Raw genomic sequence first — 19,807 nt, 5'->3', positions numbered from 1 at the left:
CTCCATTGCTAATGTTAATACCAAAAGATATTTGATGATTTGGACAATTCTGCTGTCAGTGTATCTCACAGGTTAGTTTTGTTTGTGTTGTTCTCTGTCAGGTGTCTGCTGAACCTGATGGCTCCACATATGTCTTTCAAGGCTTTATACAGGGTAAAGACTACGGCCAGTTTGGCCTGCAAAGGCTAGGTATGGGATCCGTCTACAGTATCTGCATGCTATATTATTCTGTTTTAAAATACCTTCTGTAAACTTGTTGGTGGTTTGAATGTTAGCTTTATTCAGGGCCTAAACCTAACACTCAACGAATGAAAAAAAAGTTATATATAATAATATAAGTGTATATATATATATATATATATATATATATATATATATATATATATATATATATATATATAAAATATATATATGGTTGTATATTTGTTTTTTTAATTCGGTAATACGTTACAATTAGTTTGTATGTTAGTTAATGCATTTAATAACATGAACAAACAATAAACAATACATTTATTACAGTATTTGTTAAAATTAATTAATGTTTAAAATACAGTTTGCTGTTGTTAGTTTGTTAAGTCACGGTGCATTACCTAATGTTAACAAACATTTATGTGGATGTTAATAATGCATTAGTAAATGTTGAACGATGATTAATAAATGCTGTACAAGTATTGTTCATTATTAGTTCGATTAGTATTAGTAATACATTAACTAATGAAATCTTATTGTAAAGTGTGACCATTAATTCTAATGCCAGAGAATGTAAATTTGTAATTGATGAATAGTATTTACAGTTTACAATATTATAGCATCGCTTCTTTAATTCTTTAATTTTATCATGTGATTTATGATGAATATAAAAACCAGGGATGCACCGATTGGATTTTTTTTGGCCAAAACCAGTTTTAAAAAAGCAAATGGGGCCGATTCCGTTACCAATATTATTTAATTGCATACTGTACTATAAAGTACTGACGAGTTTTTTCTCCTTTCATTTTTATTTATTGGATCCGTTTAATATTCAGCTGTCTGACATTTTAAATGAGCCACCAGTTACAACATTTGAGCCTCTTCGGTATTACTTTTAACAACATTATTGTTTTATTTACTTTTATTTAACATATGTTAAATGTATTTATTTAATAAACTTGAAGTAATAATATTGCTACATGAACGTTATACATTTTGCTGCTCCAGAAATATACTGACTCACTAAAGAACAGTTAAAAAAGTGTTCAAGTTAAAGTGCGTTTCTAATAATAGCTACACTCACCGGCCACTTTATTAGGTACAGCTTACTGGTAGCAGGTTGGACCACCTTTTACCTTCAGAACTGGTCAACAAGGTGCTGGAAATATTCCTCAGAGATTTTACTCCATATTGACGTGATAGCATCACGCAGTTGCTGCTGATTTGTCGGCTGCACATCCATGATGCGAATCTCCCGTTCCACCACATCCCAAATGTGCTCTATTGGATTGAGATCTGGTGACTGTGGAGGCCATTTGAGTACAGTGAACTCATTGGTGAGTCTGCATCAAGGCATTTTCACCCACAGAACTGCCGCTCACTGGATATTTTCTCTTTGTCATTCTATTCCCTGTAAACTCTTGAGATGGTTGTGCGTGATAATCACAGTAGATCAGCAGTTTCTGAAATACTCAGAGCAGCCCGTCTGGCACCAACAACCATGCCACGTTCAAAGTCACTTAAATCCCTTTTTTTCCCATTCTGATGCTCGGTTTGAACTGCAGCAGATCGTCTTGATCATGTCTACATGCTTAAATGCATTGAGTTGCTGCCATGTGATTGGCTGATTAGAAACTTGCATTAAAGCAGTTGGACAGGTGTACCTAATAAAGTGGCCGTGAGTGTATAATGTTATGCATGTTTGTTTGTTTCTTTAGAAATGATGAGCATACATTGTATAGCCAGTAATACATTTTTGTTAGTCAAGTTTCTCAGGAAGTTGCCCAGCGGCTGGTATGATTATTTTTAGGCTCTGGTTTTATAAGTGTATTTTTGCTAGATGTTGTAATACAACATCTGTGTTTCTCGTTCTCTTGCAGGTTTGAATATGTCGGAGAGTAATAATTCGTCGAATCCACCACATGGTACAAACAGTAGCTCTGTGGCCATAGCAATCCTTGTGCCTTTTTTTGCCCTGATATTTGCAGGCTTCGGATTTTATCTCTACAAGCAGCGGTGAGTCTCGTCTCTCATTCCTCCTCCACGTCCTCAAAGTTTGTTTGCAGAGTTGTCACGCTAGACAGATCTGAACGAATTTAGAAATTAGTCTATGACAAAATCACCATCGTTTGTTGCAGAATGGAAAGGAATGGATGGTGGCAGATAATGTCTTTACAGACAGAATTAGCTGCTTTGCAGGTTATTGAATACGATCATAATTAGATGCTTGCCTTCTTCGCTGTGTGTGATTTTTGCATGCCTGCTGCTGCTGCTGCTGCTCAGTGCCTCTTAAAGGGATAGTTCAAACAAAAGTTTGAATTTACTCACTATTTTCTCTCTCTTGAATGGTTTTAAACCTTTATGAGATTCTTTACTCTGTTGAACACAAATACGATATTTTGAAGAATGTTAAAAACCTGCTACATCATGTCTCTTAAAGGGATAGTTCACCCGAAAAATGAACATTTACTCTCCCCTGAGAAGTTTTAAGCATTTATGAGATTCTTTACTCTGTTAAAAAAAAGAAGTCATTTTGAAGAATGCTGAAAACCTGCTGCTTTGAGCCTCTTAAATGGATAGTTCACCCAAAAAATGAACATTTGTAAACTGTTTACTCTCCTTTAAGTGGTTATAAACCTTTATGAGCTTATTTACTCTGTTAAACACACAATAAGATATTTTGAAGAATGCTGAAAACCTGCTTCTCTGCGTCTCTTAAAGGGATAGTTCACCCAAAAAAAATGAACATTTACACATTATTTCCTCTCCCTCAAATGGTTTATAACCTTTATGGGATTATTTATTCTGTTGAATACAAAAGAAGATATTTTGAAGAATGCTGAAAACCTGCTGCTCTGTGTCTCTTAAGGGGGTGGTTCACTCAAAGATTAAAATGTACTTACATTTACTGTCCCCCGAGAGGTTTTAAACCTTTATGAGCTTCTTTGCTCTGTTGAACACAAAAGAAGATATTTTGAAGAATGCTGAAAACCTGCTGCTCCATGTCTCTTAAAGAGAGACAAATATTAATATTCTATTATATCCCAAATATTCTAATTTACTCACTATTTTCTCTCTCTTGAATGGTTTTAAACCTTTATGAAATTCTTTACTCTGTGGGACACAAAAGAAGATATTTTGAAGAATGTTAAAAACCTGCTGCACCATGTCTCTTAAAGGGATAGTTCACCCAAAAGAAGATATTTTGAAGAATGCTGAAAACCTGCTTTTCTGTGCCTCTTAAAGGGGTGGTTCACTCAAAAATTTCAATTTCTTTACATTTACTGTCCCCCGAGAGGTTTTAAACCTTTATGAGCTTCTTTGCTCTGTTGAACACAAAAGAAGATATTTTGAAGAATGCTGAAAACCTGCTGCTCCATGTCTCTTAAAGAGATAGTTCACCCCAAAAATTTCAATTTACTCACTATTTTCTCTCTCTTGAATGGTTTTAAACCTTTATGAAATTCTTTACTCTGTGGAACACAAAAGAAGATATTTTGAAGAATGTTAAAAACCTGCTGCACCATGTCTCTTAAAGGGATAGTTCACCCAAGAAATGAACATTTACTCTCCCCTGAGAAGTTTTGAATATTTATGAGATTCTTTACTCTGTTGAACACAAAAGAAGATATTTTGAAGAATGCTGAAAGCCTGCTGATATGAGCCTCTTAAAGAGGTAGTTCACCCAAAAAATGAACATTTGTAAACTGTTTACTCTTCTTTAAGTGGTTATAAACCTTTATGAGCTTCTTTACTCTGTTAAACACACAATAAGATATTTTGAAGAATGCTGAAAACCTGCTTCTCTGCATTTCTTAAAGGGATAGTTCACCCAAAAAAATGAACATTTACACACTATTTCCTCTTTCTCTAAAGCTTTAAAACCTTTATGGGATTATTTATTCTGTTGAACACAAAAGAAGATATTTTGAAGAATGCTGAAAACCTGCTTTTCTGTGCCTCTTAAAAGGGTGGTTCACTCAAAAATTGTAATTTCTTTACATTTACTGTCCCCCGAGAGGTTTTAAACCTTTATGAGCTTCTTTGCTCTGTTTAACACAAAAGAAGATATTTTGAAGAATGCTGAAAACCTGCTGCTTTGAGCCTCTTAAATGGATAGTTCACCCAAAAAAATGAACATTTATAAACTATTTACTCTCCTTTAAGTGGTTATAAACCTTTATGAGCTTCTTTACTCTGTTAAGCACAAAATAAGATATTTTGAAGAATGCTGAAAACCTGCGTCTCTTAAAGGGATAGTTCACCCAAAAAAATGAACATTTACACATTATTTCCTCTCCCTCAAATGGTTTTAAACCTTTATGGGATTATTTATTCTTTTGAACACAAAAGAAGATATTTTGAAGAATGCTGAAAACCTGCTGCTCTGTGTCTCTTAAAGGTATAGTTCACCCAAAAGTTACAATTAACTCACTATTTACTTCAAGTGGTTTTAAACCTGTGTGAGATTCTTTACTCTGTTGAACACAAAAGAAGATATTTAGAAGAATGCTGAAAACCTGTACTTCCATAGTAATAGTTTTCCTACTATGGACTGCAATGGTTTCCAGCTTTCTTCTAAATACTTTCTTTTGTGTTCAACAGACGAATAAAAAACAAGTAACAGGTAAAGGGAGGGCAAATGATGACTGAATTTAAATTTTTAGGGTGAACTGTCCCTTTAAATCTGCGACAGGTTCTAATTCTCATAATGACGGTGTGCTGATGTGGTTTTGTGTTGACAGGACTACTCCAAAAACCCAGTACACAGGCTGTTCAGTGCACGAAAACAACAACGGGCAGGCCGCCTTCGAAAACCCCATGTACAACACCAAGCCCGAAGTAAAAAACGTCCGTTTCGACCCCAATCTGAACACAGTCTGCACAATGGTATAATTGGGGATGTGAACATGTGGATTTATTTTTGGTTTTGGTTTTTATTTAAGGGTATTTTTAGCTTCTTTTTTTAAATCGGAGGTGGATACAATCGCATTACAGTCATAGACGGATTTGTCTGAGACTCGCAGAGGATTTTAGCACAAACACTGTTGCCCTTCCTCTGATATATAAAGCACACTCTTCAGGAACCAGTTGACCGAGGACATGTACGAAATATCAGACACATTGTCATGAGGGAGATCTTTTGGTTTTTGTTGGGGTTTTTTTTTTGTTGAAAGACTCGCTCTGAAAAGCTTCTTCATGACGGAAGGCATGGAGAAAACCTTCGGCTACTTTATTCACACTCTGTGAGTGCTTCTTCTTCTTCTTCACAGTTGACTGGGTATTTTTTTAGGGGAAAGGGATCTGTAAATCTACTTGCATATATATGAGGAGCGTTCACCACCTATATTTTTGTGCTATATATTACCACATGGGAGAGGCCACGAGAGAACGATTCTAACGAGAGTTTATAAAGAGATTCACGTCGACCTTTTGTTTTATTTACAGCTTACATTCCTTTAGCTTTAGTTCTTAAAGAGATAGTACGCCTGATGTTGAAATTTACAGTTGAAGCCGGAATTATTAGGCCCCTTTGAATTCTTTTTTTTAAATATTTCCCAAATGATGTTTAACTGAGCAAGGACATTTTCACAGTATGTCTGATAATATTTTTTCTTCTGGAGAAAGTCTTATTTGTTTCATTTCAGCAAGAATAAAAGCAGTTTTTAATTTTTTAAAAGCCATTTTAAGGTGAAAATTATTAGCTCCTTTAAGCTATATCTGGAGGGAATTCAGATGGAAGATTATGACTAGATGTTTCAGAACTCCACAAATTATTTCAAAATGGAACCCTTCCTGCTCTAGCAAGTGCTGGACAGAATTGTGGACAGAATATTGGTAACCACACTCACATTCTGTGGTCGTGTCCTAAATTAAGTAACTATTGGGTAGAAGTATTTAATGCCCTCAAGGAAATCTTCCATTATGAATTTTCTGAAGATCCCACAGTTGCTCTGCTACAGTTGAAGTCAGAATTATTAGCCCCTTTGAATTTTCTTTTCTTTTTAAAATATTTTCCAAATGATGCTTAACAGAGCAAGGACATTTTCACATTATGTCTGATAATATTTTTTCTTCTGGAGAAAGTCATATTTGTTTCATTTCGGCTAGATTAAAAGCAGTTTTTAATTTTTTAAACACCATTTTAGGGACAAAATTATTAGCCCCTTTAAGCTATGTTTTTTCTCGATGGTCTACAGAACAAATCATCGTTATACAATTACTTGCCTAATTCCCCTAACCTGCCTGCGAATAATTCTGACTTCAACTGTACTCTCAGGTCATCTAAGATATAGGTGATGTGTTTCTGTACAACATAAGAGAATGTTTTTAGCTGAAACTGTGGTTGAATCATAAAATGCAAGTCAATGGATGAATTAAATGAATTAAATTCATGTGCAAAACTACAATAGTGCATAGAAGACGTGTGAATGAAGCAGCGTTTCCATCCAACGAGTCAAAGAGAACAAAATCGTCACTTCCTGATTAACTGGCGGCAATTATCAACAGTAAAAACTGAATTTATTGAGGTGGGAGAAGCTGCGTGAATCACTTCCTTATTAAATAAATGTCTTGCGCCTCAGAAGACAGTATGCCAACACGCAGTGAACAGATGGTGGCGTTTGATAATGCGAAGCACAGACGCTGTTGACATTTCTGGAAGTGATTAATAATATAATAACACTAATACTGGCGTTTTAGAATGACCAAAGCCACATTTCAGATGTTTTTCAATGCGCACATGCGTTTTCATACACACACATTTTGATCATCACATGATTTCTAATAAGGGCAGCATGGTGGGTGGCACAATTGCCTCACAGCAAAGAAGGTTGCTGGTTCGAGTGCTGGCTGAGTCAGTTGGCATTTCTGTGTGGAGTTTGCAAGTTCTCTCCGTGTTGGTGTGTGGGTTTCCTCCGGGTGCTCCAGTTTCCCTCACAAGTCCAAACACATGTGGTATAGGTGAATTGAATAAGCTAAATTGTCCGCAGTGTATGTGTGTGAATTAGTGTGTATGGGTGTTTTCCAGTGATGGGTTTGTGGCTGCGTAAAAACATATGCGCTGCGTAAAAACATATGCTGGATAAGTTGGCGGTTCCTTCCGCTCTGGCGACCTCAGATTAATAACGCGCCTTAGCCGAAAAGAAAATGAATGAATGAATTCTAATAATTCGGGTTTCCTCTGGGTGGTTTCCCCTATAGTCTAAAGACATGCGGTGCAGGTGAATTGGATATGTTAAGTTCGCTGTAGTGTATGTGAGTGTGTGTAAGAGTAAAACCCAGTACTGGGTTGCGGCAGGAATGGCATATGCTGGATAAGTTGGCGGTTCATTCCGCTGTGGCGACCCTTGATTAATAAAAAGACTAAGCCAAATAGAATGAATGAATGAATTTTCTAAATAGATTTTTTTCTTATTACGATTTTTATTCAAAATGTGCAATAAATAGGTGGGTGGAAACATAGCTAATGGCAATTTGAGAGTACGAAATAACACATACACTGTAAAAAAATAAATCCGTAAAATTTACTGTAAAAAAACGGCAGCTGTGGTTGCCAGTACTTTACCGTTAAAAACACGGTACAAACCGTAAAAGTAATTTTTAATTTTTATGGTAAATTACCATATTTTATTAATTTATAGAGGTAATATTTCTGTATTTTGAATGATCAACATCTACACGTCTTTTGTTACACAGTTAGACACGTTAGCACACCCACATGCTGTGGTGATGAGGAAGTTACATAATGACCCAATGCTCATCACAATCAACTTTGCCCACAAGCAGAAAAGAGTATCAGCATAGAGAAGGTGCTCAGTGTCATTCACACAGCTACTAAACACCAGTATGGTAACACGCATAAAATTAAAGTCATGAAATAAACATTGTTTATCAACATTAGATGTAACATAAATCTCTAATGTACATAACTGATGGGGAAACAACTAAAAAGATCCATATTAATGTCAACAAAATGCATAAAAAGTGATGTGCCATGCAGGGAATTCTGGGAAAGTCAATTTACGGTTATTTGCCGTATATATTAAGGAAACATACCGTTAATCAGGTTGGGGATTTGTACTGTAGCATTTTTACAGTTTTTACTGTTGAAATCACGGCCATTTTTTACAGTGTACAGCCAACATGAAATTAATCCCTATAAAAATATTGTAATGTTCACTACATAATACTGATCCTTCGTTAATGTAATATGTAGAACAGTGGTCACTAAACTTGTTCCTGGAGGGCCGGTGTCCTTCAGATTTTAGCTCCGACCCTAATCAAACACACATGAACAAGCTAATCAAGGCCTTACTAGGTGTACTTGAAACATCCAGACAGGTGTGTTGAGTCAAGCTGGAGCTAAACCCTGGAGGGACACCGGCCCTCCAGGACTGAGATTGGTGAACCCTGATGTAGAAATTCAGGAGACATTTATTTAAACATTTTCTTTCAGCTTACCCAGCTGACACACAGTGTCACAAGACTTTAATAATAAGGCTCGTTCACACGACGACGCTTTTTGTTGTGTTTATCGTCAGCGTTTTTCAAGACATTTTTCCAGATTCAAACCCTAGCGATTTTCTCTGGCATAGAGCAGAAGAGTATGCAAAATCACTCCTTGACGCTAGATGGCGCTACACAACTTTACGTTTCTGACACATGCTTATAACACAAAAGAAGAAGAGAAAGTTGACATGCTTGTTGTTAAAGTTACTGGCAATTCGAACAAGCATGGATGGTTCAAGTAGCAGCTCTAGTGATTATTGTTCACCGGTGCGTTAAGCAGCTCCACGTTCATATCGCCTCTGGGCATCTTCTTCAATGTGCGCTCGCATTGACAGCTTTGCGCTTGAGTGCCTCAAAGTGCTGTTTATTGTAACTTCAGCAGCTCTGTGCTCGTGAACAAAAGTGCCAATCTGATTGGTGGATTGCAGTGCAAAATAAAAAAATGAGGCTATTACGCCTGGCGTTTTGCACGTTGGTGTGCACGATCACATTGCCACCCTTTATTTAGTCACGATGCATTAAACGTCAATGGAAAACGTGAGCAAAAGGCATCCTGGTGTTAACGGGCCTTTAGGTTAGACTTTTGTTGCCAGCATCTAAGGACAATGATATTTTGATGTCCAATAACGACGTGAAATGACGTTAATGTTTGGGGGATTTTAGGTTGTGTTGGAAAGTGACCAAACTGCAACATTGAGCCAACATCTTAAACCGACATCATACTGACGTCAAATACTGACATTTATTCATCAGGTCATCTGATGAATTTCATAGTGTTAATGTCCACACAACGTCAAGCTGTAGCATCATTAAACATTAATATTTGGTTGTTTTTAGGTTGCCCTAGAAAGTAACCAAAAGCCAACGTCTGATAGACATCATAGTGGTAACGTCAACATAACTTTAAGCTGAAACATCATTAGACGTTAATATTTGGTTGTTTTTAGGTTTTGTTTATAAAGTAACCAAAATCCAACGTCTGATAGACATCACAGTGGTAACGTCAACATAACTTTAAGCTGAAACATCATTAGATGTTAATATTTGGTTGTTTTTAGGTTTTGTTTATAAAGTAACCAAAATTTAACGTCTGATAGACATCATAGTGGTAACATCAACATAACTGAGCTGAAACATCATTAGACGTTAATATTTGGTTGTTTTTAGGTTTTGTTTATAAAGTAACCAAAATCCAACGTCTGATAGACATCATAGTGGTAACTTCAACATAACTTCAAGCTGAAACATCATTAGATGTTAATATTTGTTTTTTTTTTTAGATTTTGTTTATAAAGTAACCAAAATTTAATGTCTGATAGACATCATAGTGGTAACGTCAACATAACTTTAAGCTGAAACATCATTAGATGTTAATATTTGGTTGTTTTTAGGTTTTGTTTATAAAGTAACCAAAATCCAACGTCTGATAGACATCATAGTGGTAACGTCAACATAACTTTAAGCTGAAACATCATTAGACGTTAATATTTGGTTGTTTTTAGGTTTTGTTTATAAAGTAACCAAAATCCAACGTCTGATAGACATCATAGTGGTAACTTCAACATAACTTCAAGCTGAAACATCATTAGATGTTAATATTTGTTTTTTTTTTTAGATTTTGTTTATAAAGTAACCAAAATTTAATGTCTGATAGACATCATAGTGGTAACGTCAACATAACTTTAAGCTGAAACATCATTAGATGTTAATATTTGGTTGTTTTTAGGTTTTGTTTATAAAGTAACCAAAATCCAACGTCTGATAGACATCATAGTGGTAACGTCAACATAACTTTAAGCTGAAACATCATTAGATGTTAAAACTTGGTTGTTTTTAGGTTTTGTTTATAAAGTAACCAAAATTTAACGTCTGATAGACATCATAGTCGTAGCGTCAACATAAATTCAAGCTGAAACAACAGTAGACGTTAATATTTGGTTGTTTTTAGTTTGCGTTGGAAATAAACCAAAATGCAACGTTTGCCCAAAATTCGACATTGACGTGGGCCTGACGTTGGGTTCTGTTGTCAACCTGAATTTTCAAACAAAATCCAAGTCCAACATCGTTGGGGTACAACGTCAATCTGACGCCACGCTGACATATTGTGCCTGCTGGGTAGTCTCTATTTCAGAGGTCGCCACAGTGGAATGTACCACCAACTATTCAAGCATATGTTTTACGCAGCGGATGCCATTCAAGCTGCAACCCAGTATTGGGAAACACCCATACACATTCATTCACTCATACACTACAGACAATTACGTTTATTCAATTCACCTATAGCGCTTGTGTTTGGAAAGGGGAAACCAGAGCACCCAGAGGAAACCCACGCCAACACAGGGTGAACATGCAAACTCCACACAAAAATGCCAACTGGACTCAAACTAGCAACCTTCTTGCTGTGAAGTGACATTGCTAACCACTGAGTGCACAGTACCGCCAACGAAACCACAGTTTCAGCTACAAATCTGCTTAAATGTTTCATTCACCTATTTTTTGTATGGACTGAGGGTAAGTAAATTAATAACAGACTTCCAACTTCCAGAGAATTATCTCTTTATTGTCTTTAATCATCTCTGTGATCGGATGTTGAGGTGTTCTGTGATGTGTTTGGGTAAGACGAGAGAGAAAACCTGTAGAAATTGACATGTCATTACCTCCTATTGTTATAGATCTTTAAAATTCAGTATGTATGTCTGTTATATCTGGGCCGCAGGACGAGTGTGTCAGCATTTTGACCTGAAGCCTGCAGATAATTTATTTTTCATTTTATTTTTTCAGGGTCGGATGTGTCATTGAGCTCCATTTGTATTTGGTAGAGGAATTTAATATAATTTGGTTATTAAAACAACTCGCCATTCTTATTATCCCTATATAGAGATTTGTATAAAATGAAATGCACTTGACATTTATACAGTATACTTTTATATACACTTCAGATTACATAACAAATGCATGTTTCTTATATAAGGTATACTGATATATGGTGGCAACAATATGATCATATCTATCGTGTACATATGGCCCATGAAACACCTCTGCGGTTATGTCTGACCCTGTTTTTACGCACCAAATACATCTGTACAATTATTAGTTTGACAGTTTAAAAGTAAGTTTGAATAACCTCAGCAAACCAAGCACTTGTGTGTTTTATTGCAGGCATTAAATGCTGACAATAGCACCACTTTTATTAGAAACACAATCACTTTTAAAGTGTTTACACGTCTTTTTCACCTAAAAAACGTTGTCTTTTTTGTAATTATACACCAAAATTTAAGATCCTTCTTTAAAAACTAAATTTAGAGTTAGTCATAAACACTGTATTAATAACAACAACAAAAAAACTAAACAACTAAAAAAATTTATGTTCAATCAATTTTTGGGAGGATGGCTACTTTTTTTGTTCAATCTACTTAAAATGTACAAAACATTAAGTGAACAATCGATTTGCGTTGCTTGTGTAAACAACTCATTTAAAATGAGCTGAAACAGTTAATTTTTAAGAGTATTTTGGGGATAACTCAATGTTTATGTTCGATCAACTTAAAGCTTAGAAAACGTTACGTTTACTTAATCGATTTGTGTTGTTTGTTCAAACTACTTATTTAAAATTAGCTAAAACAAAAAAAATGTTTTTTGGGGAGACAAATACATTTTTTATGTTCAATCAACTTAAAATTAAAAAAACATCAAGTTAACTGATTTGTGTTGTTTGTTCAAACGACTTAATTAAAATGAGCTTAAACAGTTCACTTTTTAGAGTTTTTTTGGAGGGATAACTCAATGTTTATGTTCGATCAACTCAAAACTTAGAAAACATTAAGTTTACTTAATCGATTTGCATTGCTTGTTCGAACTACTTACTTAAAATGAGCTGAAACAACCCAATTCTTGATTTTAGGGGGACAACTATATTTTTATGTCGAATACACCTAAAATGTAAAAAAAAACATTGTTTTCTTTGATTTGTTTTGCATCTTCAAGCCACTTATTTAAAATGAGCTGAAACGAGATAACTCAGTTTTTTATGTTCAGTTAACTAAAGTTAACTTAATTGATTTGGGTTGTTTGTGTTGCATGTTCATACTAATTTAAAATGGGCTAAAACACAGTTTTTTTAGTTTTTGGGGAATCAACTACATTTCTTACATTCAACCAACCTAAACTTGAAAAGATTAGGCTTACTTCATCGATTTGCACTGCTAGTTCAAACTACTTATTTAAAATGAGCTGAAACAATACAACTCTTGAGTTTTTTGGGAGGACAACTATTTTTTATGTTCCATCAAGTTCAAATTTTAAAAACATTAAGTTAGCTTAATTGATTTGTGTTGCTTGTTTAAACTATTTATTTAAAATGAGATTAAATAGTTCACTTTTTAGAGCTTTTTGGGAATAACTTTAATTTTTTTTAATTTTAAATTTTTGTTAAATCAACTTAAAGCTTAGAAAACGTTACATTTACTTAATCAATTTGTGTTGTTTGTTCAAACTACTTATTTAAAATTAGCTAAAACAAAACAAAAATGTTTTTTTGGTGAGACAATAAATTTTTTTATGTTCAATCAACTTAAAATTAAAAAAACATCAAGTTAACTGATTTGTGTTGCTTGTTCAAACTACTTCATTAAAATGAGCTGAAACAGTTCACTTTTTAGAGTTTTTTGGAGGGATAACTCATTTTTTTGTTCAGTTAACTTAATTAATTTAAAATAAGCTAAAACAAAATAATGGGGGGCAACTACATTTTTTATGTTCAATCAACTTAAAATTTAAAAAACATCAAGTTAACTGATTTGCGTTGCTTGTTCAAACTACTTACTTAAAATGAGCTGAAACAGTTCACTTTTTAGAGTTTTTTTGGAGGGATAACTCAATGTTTATGTTCAGTCAACTCAAAATGTAAAAAACATTATGTTAACTTAATTGATTTGGGTTGTTTGCGTTGCTTGTTCAGTTGCATATTTAAAATTAGCTGAGACAACACAATTCTTTAATTTATGAAGGGGATAACTACTTTTTTGCTTGTTCAATCAACTTAAATAAATAAAAAAACATCAAGTTAACTTATTCAATTTGTATTGAGACAACATGAAAGGATTGTTTGGAACCCAGAATTATTTACGGTGTATATAGAACACGCAGTTTCCACTGTCACAAAGAATTTTAGTCCTAATAAACAGGCTCAGACATGATCGGTGATGTGATTCCTGGCCTGCAAGCTGTGAGATTCATTCCAGTGCCTTCTAAAGTACTCACCACCACTTTTTCCTCAACATGTCATGTGAGCAGATATCAAAAAATTGTGTCAGTAGAATAAATGAGAAAGATTTTTTCCAGTGCAGGTACGGCGGGAGCGAACACTTACAGACTTCAGGAGCTCATGCTGACATCACTGTCCTGGAGCGCCAAAAAGCAACCTGTGATGTTTTCTGCATTCATTTCCTGATAGGGATTTGCACGTCATTGACATTACTGATTGAGTTTATTATTTATCTACAGGACTTTTTTGTTGTCGTCGTCGTTGTTTAAATACATGGCAGATTTTTACACAGTGCCTACCAAAAACCATGTGACCCAGGTCTGCTGCTTCCTCACCTCCTCGACTCATTCATCGCCTCTGCCATATTGTTTATGTTCATTTCTCCCAGCCGAAATGTGGTTCGGTTTTTATCCAGCGACCCGAGACTTTTTTTCTTTTTTTAGTTCCTCTGCCAGCCGTAAAACAGCTTTTCCTATAACTGACTGCAATAAAAGAAAACACATTTGTGATTACACAAAAAAAAAAAAGAGGACACTTTTGGATCAAACAACCGAATATTTGCAGTACAGCTGGGTACTCCTCTCATGATAATGCATTCAAAAGAGATATAAAAAAGAGGGTAAAAAAGGAATAAAAAAAAGTTTTGTAAAGAAATATATTTTTATGAAGAAATTATTTGTAAAATGTACGAAACTATTATGTAAATTTTCAATGCAATGTAAGATTAAAAGGCTAATTCCTTTTGTAGTGATCGTGTTTCTGTGTTTTCATTGCTTCGGTGGTGATCTTGATGGACATTTAAAGGTCATTCACTCCAAAAATTATAACCGTTTACTAGTTGTGCGCATTATAGATGAATTATCTGTTTGTAAAGATTCAGGATGCGCGCTCAGCGGGGTTGCAGATAAAATGGAAGCGCTAGCATTTACAGTGAGGGAATGACATTCGATGCGGTACAGAGTTTGTTGTTGTTTTAGAGATAAGTTATATTGATTATATATGTTATTTACGTGACACTTTCTGCATATTATAACAGCTCATCACCCAGTTATAAGTACAGTGATTCAGCAAAATTACCGTTAAAGGGAGCGGCGTTCGTCTGACAGGTCTATTTGTGATAGCACCCTCCAGATGGATATTGGATAAGATGAAATGGCCAAGCATCCAGCCCCAAGTATACAATCCCATTGAAACTCCAAGTGACTTTACAAGAGAGAAGTTAAAGGCCTACAAGTCTTTGGATGACAACAATTTTGTTGTTTGGTCATTTGCAAGAAATAATGCTCCATGATTACCAGATTCCAAACTTTGTAGTGCCAAAAACTGAGGTTCTGCCCAGCCAAAGACAAGGAAAGAAGACGCAGCTATACAAGGCCTGGGTAATCATCAACAAGCAAAACAACTGCCTTCTGACAGCGAACTGCACCGGTACGACAGAGTATGTGAACATAAATTTTTACATTTCATTCTTAGCATTCAGTGTCCGCAGTTAATTTCACCATATATACCTGTTTTTGCTTAAATCATTGCTGCAATCAAAAGCAGGTAATGTGTCTGATTCAGCATAGCGTCAACTTACCTGATATAAACTGACAACTGCAGGAGTCCAGGATTTTTAATTAGGTCCTCACTTCATTCAGCTCTTATAATAGCTGTTAGCCAAAGATATCTACCGTTGGCATTAAAAACAGTGTGGTGTGTGGTAAAACTAAAGTTTTCTATTTTTGGACTTTTGAATTTACCATCCTATAGCACAAAACGACATGTTTGATATTGTAATCGGTCTTTTTTTGCAACCGCTACGTGCAGTTGAACCCGTGTGACATAGGTTGGTAATTCCCCTATATTGACAGCCATATCGGTATCTGGAGATAATGCAATTTTTTTTTCGGCTTATAATTCCCAATAAATTATGTTTTTAGTATAGTTATTTTGGGAGGAGAAAAATGTGGTGTAGTTTATTTTTCTGTAGTTACTTTTTTCTGTCAATTCAGATGTACACTGTGTTTGATTTACTTTAGTTTTTGTAATTAGGCTCCAGAAAATCTTTGCGAAACTGTATTTTTATTGGCATGTACACTCACCGGCCACTTTGTTAGGTACACCTCACCAGTGCCAGGATGGACCCCTTATACCGTCAGAACTGCCTTAATCCTTCATAGCATAGATTCACAGATTCAATTTTGCTCGATATCGACATGATAGCCTCAAGCAGTTGCTGTAGATTTGTCGGCTGCACATCCATGATGCAAATCTCCCATTCCACCACATCTCAATCCAATTGAGCACCTTTGGAATCTGGTGACTGTGGAGGCCATTTGAGAACGGTAAACTCATTGTCATGTTCAAGAAACCAGTCTGAGATGATTCACGCTTTATAACATGGCGTCCTGCTGGAAGTGGCCATCAGAAGATGGAGACACTGTGGTCATAAAGGGATGGACATGGTCTGCGACAATACTCAGGTAGGCTGTGACGTTGACACGATGCTCACTTGGTACTAAATGGCACAAAGTGTGGCAAGAAAATATTCCCCACACCATTACACAACCACCAGCCTGAATTGTTGATACAAGGCAGAATGGATCCATGATTTCATATTGTTATCTTATTGATCAAATTGTGACCCAACCATCTAAATATCGCAACAGAAATCGAGACATCTGATCAGGCAACTTTTTCCAATCTTCTATTGTCCAGTTTTGGTGAGCCTGTGTGAATTGTAGCCTCAGTTTCCTGTTCTTAGCTGACAGGAGCGGCACCCGGTGTGGTCTTCTGCTGCTGTAGCCCATCCACCTCGAGGTTGGACGTGTTGTGTGTTCAGAGATGCTCTTCTGCAGACCTCGGTTGTAACAAGTGCTTATTCGTGTTACTGTTGCCTTTCAATCAGCTGAAACCAGTCTGGCCATTCTCCTCTGGCATCAACAAGGCATTTCCACCGACAGAACTGCCGCTCACTGGATATTTTCTCTTTGTCAGACCATTCTCTGTAAACCCTAAAGATTGCTGTGCGTGAAAATCCCAGTAGATCAGCAGTTTCTGAAATACTGGCACTAACAACCATGCCACGTTCAGTCACTTAAATCCCCTTTTTTCCCCATTCTGATGCTCACTTTATATACTGCAGCAGATCGTCTTGACCATGTCTACATGCCTAAATGCATTGAGTTCCTGCCATGAGATTGGCTGATTAGAAATTTGCGTTAACGAGCAGTTAGACAAGTGTACCTAATAAAGTGGCCGGTGAGTGTATCGATCGTTATCGGTTACCGATATTGGTTGAAATTTCAATATTTATGCATCTCCAATTCCAGCCTCAACACAAAATCAGTGCATTTATTCTAAGTGTGTCCTGCAGTTTTGTTGTCTGCCACTTTTAATGTTTGTCGTCTCTATGGTTGATTTTGATCATTCTGAACGTGATTGCAAACATATTTTTGCACTGTGATGAAATAAAGAGCTATATCTGGCTCCTAGGTATCATTCATGGTGTGAATGGGCCTTGTGGTTTTTCTTGTGGATTTACAGCGATAATGAAATGTGAGCTGCAAAGATAAGCCAAAGTCAACACAACAAGGATGTCATTGTATTTGAAATCATGTTCTCTTAATATTATACAAATAATCCATCAGATGCACCTCAGTGTGAGCGTTGTTCTGCGCACGGCTTGACTCATTGGAATTTGACAATTAAACATTTCTGTTTACCCCCTGCTTAAATGTCACACTTGTTTGCTCAGGTCACATTTGTGTCGCTTAGCAACCGCTTGACTGACACCTTCTATCAGGGTTTGATGCAGGAGTTGAAGCTGCAGAATCCCTGTAGGGTGAACCAATCTCATTTCCCCTTTGACTCCGTCTTAATTGCGGTAGCAGTGTGCAAATTAATAAACTCCGCCCATGACAGCTGCGATTGACACATTCATCAAGTGACAATACTCATGGATGACTTGTTTTGGCTGCACACAAAGAAGGTGTTTAGTCTTTTTTTGTGTGTGATTAGTGTGTTCAAACTTTAAATTTAAATACACAGATGATACACTTGATGAATCTGACCTTATATTATATACAAGAGTAAAAAGCAATTATATGAAAGGAAAAAGCAACTAAATTATTAAGGCTTGTTGAGACAAACTTTGAGGCTGGCTTAAGAAAGCCTGTTGGTTATGGATAGATAGATAGATAGATAGATAGATAGATAGATAGATAGATAGATAGATAGATAGATAGATAGATAGATAGATAGATAGATAGATAGATAGATAGATAGATAGATAGATAGATAGATAGATAGATAGATAGATAGATAGATAGATAGATAGATAGATAGATAGATAGTCAAGCAAAAAAAAAACCCAGCTTCTCTATGATGTTCTGAGATACAGCTGCTGTTAAATCGTTGCTAGGTAAGTCTGTTTTGTTGCAATGGAGTTAATTGACAGCTTAGACTGATGATGTATCAGAGCTTCTTGCCAGTATGAACAGTTAAAAACCACCCTCATGTCTGTATAACACTGCAGAATGACGATATCAATCTGAACCTCTATAATGGCAGTCTATGAGACAGTTGCTAGGGTCCCAAAAGTGGTTGCTAGGGCATGGCCAGAAAGTTAGAAGCTCATCAATTATTGGCAGTTAGGTAGTCTGAGTTAAATGAGCCCAGTTAGAAGTCTGTGTGACAGTCTGATGCAGAGTTATGAGGTCACAAATTTGGTCCAATGTTAAGTCAATGGGATTTTTACGACGGTCCCGGGAAATTTTTCGGGAAACCCAAAGTCGGATCAGTCGGAAAAGATAAAGCAACCCAAGTCAGAACAGTTTGGAGGTCTGGTGTGAGTTTGGTGGTCATAGCTCGAAAGCTCTAGGAGAAGATGCGGTTTGTTTTTTGTCTCGGATAACAGTAGTCTGGCTTGCTTCACAAGCCAGCTTAATTAGTTGACTTTAAAAAGTGATTAAACTTGTTGCTTTTAAAGCAGTTAGTTGACCACTTCAAAAAGTGAGTAAGCTGTTGCATTACAGTGATGAAAGTCTGTGTGAAATTCTCTCTGTTTTTTTTTTTTTGATAGTGCGCATTGTTTTATTTTAGGTTAACAACCTACATAGCAAAATTTCACTGGCCTTTTTGCTTGGTTTTGCTTGGCCCACATGCTGCAGTGAATTACGATACATGACTGAATCAAGTCTGGCTTCCAGACAAGGGCCAAACATGGACCATATCTCAAGTCTCAGCGAATTGCTCATAACTAAGCCTGAACTGGGCCAGATAGGTTGGTTTGTCACGATTGCAATGAAATTGATAAACCTATGAAGCTGTATGCGTGCTTTTTCTCGAAGCGACCTGATTGGTAGATTTATTTATTTTTTTTAATAATTTTAATATATTTTAAATGTGGGTCAAGACAGGCCAAACTTACGAGGTCCACATATAAACTTTTGGGCCAAAAACTATATTTTAAATCTGGCCCAAATCTTGTGTGCTCCCTTAAAGACGATGCCACCTCTGCCAAACCCAGGCCATGTTTGGCCCACATGCTGTGTGCCAGTGCCGGATGAATGCCTGCTGTGCCAGCTTTATGCCAAATCTGAGCCAGAATTCTTCACTACCTGGGTATAGATTTCTGGAGATCGCAAATTATGTAGCCAGAGATATGTGTGGCTGCATTTCATCTTTAAAAGGAAAGCTACAGGGAGGTATAATGGCGTTCCTTTTCGCACTTATACCAGCTGACCACTTTCCTCCATATGGACGGCTTTCCCGCTGTTACCAGTTTGACCAGTAGCTCGCCATGTACGTCAGCAGACTTGAGATGCAGATAGGAGTTGACCATGATGACTGGGTTCGAGT

At 36.2% G+C, this 19,807-nt stretch overlaps 2 protein-coding genes across 19 annotated transcripts in view; both read left to right on the top strand.

Moving 5' to 3' along the window:
• The window catches only part of csmd3b (CUB and Sushi multiple domains 3b), a 1,026,877-nt gene extending 1,012,167 nt beyond the window's left edge, over positions 1–14,710 (top strand). For 16 of the 18 annotated variants that reach the window (XM_087296029.2, XM_087296028.2, XM_087296027.2 and 13 more), the window contains 3 exons: positions 102–189; positions 2,070–2,205; positions 4,935–5,762. In XM_087296029.2, coding sequence (XP_087152155.1) covers positions 102–189; positions 2,070–2,205; positions 4,935–5,085 — 375 coding nt within the window. In that variant the 3' untranslated portion in view covers positions 5,086–5,762. Of the gene's footprint in view, positions 1–101; positions 190–2,069; positions 2,206–4,934; positions 5,763–14,202 lie in introns of those variants that run through there. The other 2 variants (XR_015517226.2, XR_015517225.2) reach the window with 1 other exon arrangement.
• ppt1 (palmitoyl-protein thioesterase 1 (ceroid-lipofuscinosis, neuronal 1, infantile)) overlaps positions 1–19,807 on the top strand; it is an 847,627-nt gene that overhangs the window by 441,068 nt on the left and 386,752 nt on the right. The window lies entirely within an intron of this gene.

Source organism: Danio rerio, chromosome 19 (assembly GCF_052040795.2).
Source record: "Danio rerio strain M-AB ecotype USA chromosome 19, GRCz13ab, whole genome shotgun sequence".
Lineage (NCBI taxonomy): Eukaryota > Metazoa > Chordata > Actinopteri > Cypriniformes > Danionidae > Danio > Danio rerio.
This window is presented reverse-complemented; position numbering and strand designations above follow the sequence as displayed.